Genomic DNA, 9851 nt, shown 5'->3' on the forward strand with positions numbered 1-9851 from the left:
GAGCGCAGCGGCGACACACAACGCCTTCCCGCAGCGGAGCGGCTCCGGACGCCGGGCACCGAAAGGCCGATCCCGCCCAGCGCCTCCGGGAAGGTGCCGAGCCGCCTCCGCCGCCCCGCCCCGCCCCGCAGCCGGGGCCGCCCCGCCGCCTGGATCCGCGCGGGGCGCCCGGGGCAGAAGGGGAGCGTTCGGGGAGGCGGAGGGAGAGGGAACGGCGCGATGCAGGCGGAAAACCCCGACGTGCTGCTGGACCTGGAAGAGGAGGAGGAGGAGGAGGGGGACGAAGAGGTGGACGAAGAGGATGGGGAGAGCGGTGAGTACGGGGCTCTCCCCGGGGCGCGATAAGGGAAAACTTGCGGGGCGGGGGTGGGAGCCTCGGGGAGCTTTCCTCGTGCCGCTGCCGCTACGGCCATCCCCCGCGGCGAGGAGAGGGGGGCGGGAAGTCCGTGCCGCTCCGTCTCTACGCACGGCATCGGCACGCGGCGGCCGGCAGGGCGCTGACGGTGAACCTGTCGGCTTCTCTCCCGCGGGGGGAGGGCGCGGCAGCGGAGCTTTCTGGATGCAGGAGCGCTGCCCGCGCACGGTGCCCCTCTCCTTCTGGCAGCGGGAGGAATGCCGCTCTCGCTGCCGCCCCCGGAGCTCGGCATCCCCCGAGACCGCTGTGGAAGCGGCTCCTGAGCAGCGCGGCTCCGCTGCAGCGTCAGCGACGGAGTGAAAAAGGAATAATGACTGGGACCAAGTGGCAAAGCGAGGAAAGACGGTCATTTCGCTGAGGGATGCAGGCAATAAAATGACCGCAGAGTTTTACACTCAAAGGCCGGGTGTTAGTCTGGCCCTGACAGCAGCAGCCCGGCACAATTACTTCTGTAATTGCTATGGGAATGAATTTTATTAGAGCAGTTGCAGCAAACAGCCCCCAAAGGGCAGGATCTCAGCAGTTCAGACCGGCGGGGTCTGTTTGTTTCGTGCTGACTGAGCTCAGTTCAGAAGCTGTTCTCAGACGCAGTACCCGATGTATTCTGAAGTGTTTTCTTTCTGCTGGTTGAAATAGGTCCAGCAGACAAGGAATGCGGGCAAATGTCAGATGAGCACACAGATGATAGATTTGTATATAGGCATTTTATCGCATAAGAAGGGTTCCTTCATGCTGGTCTTCAAACTGCTGTGGTTACTTTTTTTCTGATAAGTGCCCAATTTTGATGATGTTTGACTACTGAACTGAGTTTCTGCATTTGTACTCTACTGATGCCAACTCTCTGATGCTTGTGCTGCCTTCACATACTGATCCCCAGCAATGGCCAATTTGCCAATTCAGTCAGCTCGGGCCAACAGTGCACAGAGCTGGAGCCTCACCCAGGGTCTCTGGAAATCAGAGCACGTCTGTTCAGCACTGTTTGCCTCTGCTCCAGATGCTGTGGGAGGAGTATCTCTTGCTAAATAATAACAGTCCAAAGGCAGATGAAGTTTTCCATGTGAAGTGCAGCAGAGGGATTGTTTGACTCCATTCCTCTAGAAAGGGTGGATCAGCACCACAGCGCATGAATCAATGCGGGCCTTTTCCTTTCCATTCTTCACCCCAGAGAACAACAAAATTGTTTCCTACTCATGACTCAAGTGTGGGGTTAGTTCAGCTCCCAAAGCCAGCAAGTGTGAGCTGCTCACTCTGCTTGCAGGATGTGGCAGTTTGGAGCAATGCAATGTGTGGTAAAATTAAATAAAAATGGAGTGGGACGATTTCATCAGTTGCTATGCAAAGAAATTCCAGTGCACAGCTCAGTTGTTATTATTCCTTGCAAAATGTGTGGGTAACAGTCCCGAGGTTTTTATGTTAGGTATAATCAGAGGAGAGCTGGTTTATAAGTCTGAGAAGCTCGGTGATCACCCCTTGCTCTCCAGTTTTATGGTACTGTCTGCATCTTTACCAAGGAAGCCAGCCTTGTCTTAGTAAGGAGGCAGGACTTCTGAGTCTTTTCCAGTCCATTCATGATCAGCCCAAAGCATGCACAGCTCATCAGGTGAGCATTACCAAATCCTGACACATCAGGGAGCACTCCGGCTGGTGCCGGCAGGCGGCTGGTTTGGGTTCTTTGTGCTGATGACAAGCAGAGCACTCCTGCCAGAGCAGATGTGGGCAGGAGCCCAGAGGAAGACCAGAACTCAAGAGCCTGAATTCACTGCAGAGCACTGTAACCATGCTGTCTGCACATATAGTGTTGGAACCCATTGTTCAGGTGGCTTTTATTTAGGGAAGGAAGCCTCTTCCCAAAAGTGGGCTTTTTTGACAAGCTGAAAAGCTTTTTTTTTTTTTTTTTTTTTTTTTTTTTCCCAGTGCTTAAACTTTTTGTTTTGGAGGCAGACTGTTTTCAAGGGGAGTGTTACGTCAGTGACATCCATCTGTTTCTGAGATCTCCTCTTACTAGGCAGGAATGGTGGGAAGCACATGAAGCTGTGGTTGCCACAGAACTGAAGCTCCCCGAGCCCATTATTTTCTGCCTAGAAACTGCCAGTTTCATAAGCTGTAAAGTTTTTCTTTCCCTGGTACCAAAACTCATATAATGTCTAGATTACTTTCTTTGTGTTCGAGGATTTATTGAATATCTGAGTGTGCTTTCCAGGAAAGCCATCTTTTGAGGACAATACCAAGGGTATTCACTCCATCCGACCATTCTGTGCCAAATACTTTCCTCTCTACTGGGTTACGTGAGCTCTTCCTTATTTTTTTTTTGTCTTGTTTTTGCTCACAAATAACTTCTAGCAGTTCCTTGAACCTTGTGTGTATGTCTTTTCCTGCATTTTGAAGCTGCTGCAGTACTCAAGACCCGTTTTATAGCTGGCCAAGAAATGGCAGTTTTTGTCAAGCTTTTCCTTGTCACTCAGCCTGGATACCATGCTGATGAGAATTCCAGTTCTTTATGAAAAATATTTCATGCCAATGTTCAGCACAAATTTTTACCAACTACAATTGAAACGTACAGATTTGGCTGATCCAAGGAGCGCTATTTGTGGAATTACATCTTCCAATCATATGTGAGGAGGCATTCTTCTGCAGCCTATTTCCTTCCCGATTTGTGCAACTGCTGTACAATAGAAATCCCATTCTAATGGGTGATGTTTAACACAAACAGTAAAGAGCAGACACAGCTACTTTTTACTCCATTGCTTCTGCTCACTGTTCTGTTCTCAGCTTCGTTCCTCACAGTATACTGAATTTTCCTTTGGGTTGTAAAGGGCTCTTAAAGGTCATTTAGTCCAACACCCCTGAAATGAACAGGAGCATCTACAGGTAGATCAGGTTGCTCAGAGCTTGGTCCAGCCTGATTCTGAATGCTTCCAGAGATGGGGCATCTACCACATCTTTGGATGACCAGTTACAGTGTTTCATTACTATCACTGTAAAAAACTGCTTCCTTATATCCAATCTAAAATGCTCCTCTTTTAGTTTGAAATTATTTCCTCTCTTCCTATCATAACAGATTCTACTAAAAGTCTGTCCCCTTCTTTCTTATAGCCCCCCTTTATGTACTGAAAGGCTGCTATCAGGTATCCCCAGAGCCTTCTCTTCTTCCCCAGGCTGAACAGCCCCAGCTCTATCATCCTGTCCTCGTGGGAGAGCTGTTTCATCCTTCGAATCATTTTTTGTGGCCCCTCTATGGACCATGTTTCTCCTGTACTGAGAACTCCACATCCGCATGCAGTTTTCCAGGTGAGGTCTCACCAGTGCAGAAAAGAGGGGCAGGATCACTTCTCTCACTATGCTGGCCACACTATTTTTGATGCAGCCCAGGATACAGTTGGCTTTCTGGGCTGAGGGCACATTGCTGCTCATGTCCAGCTTGTCATCCACCTGTACCCCCAAGTCCTTTTTGGTAGGGTTGTGCTTTATCCTAACATCCCCCAGCTTGTATTGATAGTGGGTGTTACCAGGTGCAAGACCTTGCACATAATGAACGTCATGAGGTTCTCCTGGGCCCACTGCTCAAATCTGTCTAGCTTTCCCTGGGTGGCATCCCATCCCTTGGGCTTTTCAACAGCACCGCACAGCTTGGTGTCATCTGCAAAATTTCTGAGGGTCACTCGATCCCATCGTTGATGTAACTGATGAAGAAATTAAATAACAGTGATTCCAGTACTGACCCCTTATGGACACCACTTGTTACTGATCATTTGGACATTGAGCCATAGACCACCACTCTCTGGGTATGATCCCACAGCCAGTTCCTCATCCATTGAACAATCCACTAATCAAATCCATATTGCCTGCTTAGACCCTCTAAATATTCCTACTCAGTAGTTTCATTAATTTGACCTGCTTCTCATGTCCATCTTGCAAATATTATTGATACTCCAAAACAAACATACTCCATACTGATCAATAACTTCAGTATTTCCCTTCCTTTTCTGAAAAGTGGTCAATTATATACTGAACTGTCCTAAAGGCATCAGAAAGTCTGAACAGTTAGATTTGTTGACGACGGCTTCATCATGCAATTTATTGATTGTATTCCTCACACAGTGGGAAATTAAAAATTTGTGTACTCAGGAGTATGTGCAATGATCAGATCTGATAACAACATGCAAAGTTTTTTAAGCAGATTTCTTTTAGAAAGAAATGGGCAGTATTCTCCTTTTCATTCTATTTACTGCTTTAAGTAGGGCTGCCCCTCCTTACCCTTTCACACTTGCCTTTCTGTCTCGCTCCAATTTATAGGAGGGAGAGGAGGTTCTTTGAATATCTGTATACCCAGTGTGAGATTAAGAAACAATGGTTCAAATGTTGGTCTGACCAGTTTATTACAGAGATGGGGAAGGGGAGGACGGGCACGATTATGAATTGGTAATGGGGAAGGAAAGGAGGGCGATAGAAAAGATAGGAAAGAAGAGGCAAGGAGCCTTTATAGGAAGCAAGAGAGAGTCACCACCAAGGATCCAATGAGGTCTGTAGTTAAGTCATTGATCTTCGGTAGTGGTGGGTCGTCAGGCAGAGTTGTTCTGACGGCAACGACGACCATGGCGATGATGGCCCCTTTTCAATGGTTCCAAAGTGGTCGAGTCAGCTCTCTTTGGAGTGACGGCTCAAACCCAAAGTGGTTGAGTCTGCTCTCCTTGGAGTGGCAGCTTCTGGCTTTGGGATCTCAGTAGAAACTCCTTTGTTCCTATCTTCCTGGCCTTGCTGGCAGATAAGAGGGAGCAGGGAGGCACCAACTTGTATCTTGCCTTCACAGAATAAAATGGCATCATCCCCCAGCCTCTCATAACAAACTGGAGTTGTTCGATCACAGGCTAGATCTTCCACCAGTAAACTGTCCTGAGCACTATCTTCCGAAGTCAAACAGCTAAAATTGTCCACACAGTGATGTTGATTGCTACATGACAACACCCATCACTCATCTTCTAGACAAGCCAGTCTTTTCACAAGAAATACCTCAGGAAGCAAGCTTTGAGCCAAAAAAAGACAAAGAAGGATTCTCACACTCTCACATTCTCTTCTCTGTTTTGTTCCCAAACTAAGAGTTATTGGGGCATCTTTCAGTCTTCCACTCTCCTGAAGAAGGCTGTGGAAAAGTTATGTCTGATGAGCTGAGAATCTGGGATTTCTGTTCCCTGGTTCTGTGCTCTGCTTATGACACTACTTTGGTAGAAATGTAAAGATGAGCAATTCTGTGTGCACAAGTTTGGTTTCACTTTTCCTTTCTTGTACGTGTGCATCCAGCAGGTGAAGAACATGAGTAAGCACCCCCATGGGGTGTAGGCTTATAAACATTTGACCTCAATTGCTGTGACTTAAGGTACTGAGGCAGCAAGAGGATCTTCATTGTGAACTGGGGCACAGTTCTACCATGAAGGAGAAATTGATCTGTAATACTGACTACAATGTAAACTGCTTTTCATGCCTCCCTTTCCTCTCTCACCTATCTGTTACCCAGTGATTTACACACATTTCATCCTCTCTTCATGCTTCAATTTTCTGCCTTCCACTCACCCCATTTTGCTGAATCCTGACTGTGTGGAAGGAACAGATGGGTCACCAAGATTTTGAGCTGTGCACTGTGGGTACCGCTCACTTTTTAATTTTGACGTAATGATTTTTCTACAAAACTACTGAAAAAACACAGCAAGAGTGTAAATATTTAACTACAATATAATTACTGTTTTGTAGCTATTTATAATTTATAAACTCTGGAGGAGATTAGAATATTTTGAGAAAAAGACAGGAAATTTGGAGTCTGATAAGATTAACAGATTCAACAGATACTCTCTTTTTTAAGTTTTGCTACCATAACGAAATTCCCAGTTGTTCATTAGAAACTTCCTGTATGTTGAGAGTAGTTTTGTAATATCCCATTTTTCATATTTGAGCAGAATACATGAGTGCAGCTTACAGATAAGTCTGCAGTCAGGAAGTAGGACAAACTTGCTGTCTGCCATTGAGCCAGCTTGGGCCATTTGCACAACTTGGATAGTAACAGTTATGCTTTCCTGCTTATTAAGTCATTAACTTTGCCAGATATGCATCACAGGTGATAGGTTTTTTTATGTAACTTTTTTTTTTTATGTGTAACTTTTATTTACACAGCTGTTCATGAGCTTTTTAAAAGTAAAACCAACCTGAGCGTATTTATGCTAAACACATTAGATTTTTAACTTTAATTTTTTTCAAGCATTATCGTTTATGCAAAATAAATAAATAAATAAATAAACTTATTACAGCTTATTAAACTGATAAAATACAGTGTTTGTGTTGATAATACATAGGGCTTGTGTTACATGGCACAGGATTGTGCCTCGCAGTTCTGTAGTGCTACCATTATTGGAAGCAATGCAATCCAATACTCATGAGGAATGTCCATGTGTCACAAGATTTGCAACTTGTGCAGTATATCAGATTCCAAGAAGAGATCTTGAGTTTCAGGAGACCAGAGACATGAAGGGGTGATCTGTCTGTGGTGCAACAGATGTCATGTCAGTGTATGGGTCACACAGATAGGTGTTTTGAATGTGATTAAATATGGAATATGAAGTTGGTCTGCTATCATATGCATGGAAATTTCAACACGATTTTTATCATGTAGATCATTTCATCTTAGTATTTTTTGGTACCTGTCACTTCCTGGGAAATGACGACTTGCATGCTGTGGGATTAAGGTCTGCTTTGCCACAAGGTGTGTGGTGAACCCCAAGGGGAACTAATGCTAGAAGTGATGTTTTCTGCCATGGTGGTAGGGAAAAAAAAAAACCCACAAGGGTGATTTTGCCTGAGAAAAATTACCTGCTGTAAATTAAATAGTCTTGTAATGCTCTCCAGTTCACCCTCTACAGAGATATTTTCCTTTTTTTTTTTTTCATTTTGTTCATTTTCAGTTTGAGATGATATGTTCTTGTACCCAACTAAAAATAAAAAATCAAATAAAAAAAGCAGTAGCCTTGAGTTTAACTGTGAACGATCACAAAAAACAGTTTCTCTTTTTTTTTTTTTTTTTTTTTTTTACAATAGGTGCCAGGTAGTGTGACAGAATATCCTCTGCTTGTCATGAGAATAGCTTTGAAAAAGGTGTTGCAGGCACGAAACATGTAGAGCCCCTGTAGGTGTGCATGTAACAAGTGTTCAACAGAGTGTAAATATCAACGTGGAGAGGCAGAAAAGAATGGGGCCATAGGTTTGGACTATTTGTAGTTTTTATATTCAGAAAACAAGGGTGGGAATGGAAATATGATGCAAGTGCTGAGCTCTGTATCCTACTGAACAGAAAAAAAACATCTTTCTACTGCTGATCCGCCATATGGTTCTAGTGCATGCCTGTGGCATAGTCCTCCCTAGAAATTTGAAGTGTCACTCTACAGAATTTATGTTATTTAATTGTGATTTGATTTATATTTTTAATTTAAAAAAAAAAAAACAAACACTGCAATTCATGGGTCTAATATCACTCATGACTTTTTATTGGATTTCTGATTCAAATTCAGGCTTTGCTGTGAATGTGGGTAGAGCAGTTTTGCCATTGGATGGAGTATGTTTCCATCCACTGAACAAGCTAAGATCAAAGCCCACAAGCGCGTGGTAAACATTTTGTGTTAGAATTTGGGGTTGGTTAGCCTGGAAGTTGAAATTAAAACCTTAGGATGTAACTTTATAAACATGTCAAGCCAGCATACACTGGGTTGGCTACCAAAAGAAGTTTCCTTCCCAGGCACCTCAAAGTAACAGCTTCAGTGTTTGTGACCTTTTGGCCTTCTTCCTTGGGGTACATTATTGGCAGCACAGAGGAAATAGGAGACTGCAGAGAGCTATACAGCACCCTTTAACTTCCTATTGCTCACCTATGCTGTCTACGAGATTTCTCACCTACAGTGACTGTTGGTTTATCAGGGATGAACTGCTGAGTGGCAAAGGGCAGGAAAAGGAGAAGACTTCCTTCTTCCACTAGCATCAAGCAGCCTAGTACATATTCTTCCATTGCATAGTGCAATCCAATGGGGGTTTAGTCCCTTTTACTTATTAATAGAATCATAAAGGTTGGAAAGACAACTAAGATCATCTAGTCCAACCATCAGCCCATCCCCACTGTGCCCACTAACCATGTCCTTCAGAGCAATATCTCTGTGTTTCTTGAACACCTCCAGGGACAGTGATTCTACCACTTCCCTGGGCAGCATGACCACAATTTTTGAGAGGAATTTTTTCCTAATATCCAATCTTCATAACCTGTTTTGTCAGAGCAGCTTCCTCTTCACAAGCCTTCCAGTTCTAAGCCGTATCAAAATAGATGGAACATTTCCTATGCAGTGATTGACCTGTTGAAGATCATAATATTACTTAATACAAAATAGCCAGTTAGTCTTGTTAGCTTTGTCAGTGAAAATAGCCATACTAATAAATTGTATGCTGTGTTTGTAAAATGATAAGATTCAGACCAGTACAGGCGCTGCTCACAGAAACAATCAGGAAGACCATAGGATTTTGGAAAGATACACATTTAAACATCTTTAATTAATACAAAATTCAGACTGGAAAATTAACAAAGACATATTCAAACACAAAGCATCTGAAGTTTAAGCAGTGCAGTTACAAGTCTGCTGGAGCATAAACATCTTTCTTTAATTGATTTCATGCCTCATGTGGTAGAAATTGCAGCTTAGTTGCAAATTGTTGGATAGAAGCTAAATAAGACTCAACCCTTCGATTCAGTATTTACATTAAATAACTTCCAGCTAAGCCACTAATCATCAGTATTCTTTAGACATAGCCAAAAATCAACATTTTGTGGTAGCTTCTACCAATTTTGCTTTTCTTTTAAAAGTTATTATTCCTTCCAGATTTTTCTTGTTGGATTCCCCTCCCTGATCCCCTTAATCTGGTCAGTCAGGTCCTTCAGCATTTTTTCAATGTGGTTTCTCATAGGTCATTACGTATTTGCATAGGAGAGTGTTGCCTGTAGTCAGAATGAACTGATATGCCAGTGCTCTTCTGCAGCAAACAGCCACCACCTCTGTTCTGTCCAGGTGCAGAGCTGCTGCTGCAGCAGTTACATGACTGAGAAGTGCAGTGTCCTGTGGGCTCGTAGCTTGCGTGAATCTTTAGCAGAAGTGGAGAAACTGCCCTGCCCACAGAGAAGCTGGGGTGTATCGTGTCAATGGACTCCACTAAGCACCAAATACCAGGATTTGTATCAGTGGTAAGAATACTGGAGCACAGCCAGGTTCTTGGCTGAAAGAGTTTGATAAAATAAGGAGTATCAAAGAGATAGAAAAATAGCAGCTCTGACTAAGGAGGTGGAAGTAAAGACACGGCATCCACTGAGACCTGGGTACAGACTGACCAAAAAAAAGAGAGGAGAGGAGAGGAGAGGAGAGGA

General features: G+C 44.1%; 1 protein-coding gene across 1 annotated transcript in view; it reads left to right on the forward strand.

Annotated features, from left to right (window-relative positions):
* Window positions 1–219: 219 nt before the first annotated feature.
* The window catches only part of ANO6 (anoctamin 6), a 69943-nt gene continuing 60311 nt past the window's right edge, over window positions 220–9851 (forward strand). The window contains exon 1 of the mRNA XM_042815866.1: window positions 220–313. Coding sequence (XP_042671800.1) covers window positions 220–313 — 94 coding nt within the window. The remainder of the gene's footprint in view (window positions 314–9851) is intronic.

This window comes from Centrocercus urophasianus, unplaced genomic scaffold, assembly GCF_019232065.1.
Source record: "Centrocercus urophasianus isolate 14NV4802_14NV808 unplaced genomic scaffold, USGS_Curo_1.0 seq_15, whole genome shotgun sequence".
Classification (NCBI taxonomy): Eukaryota; Metazoa; Chordata; class Aves; order Galliformes; family Phasianidae; genus Centrocercus; species Centrocercus urophasianus.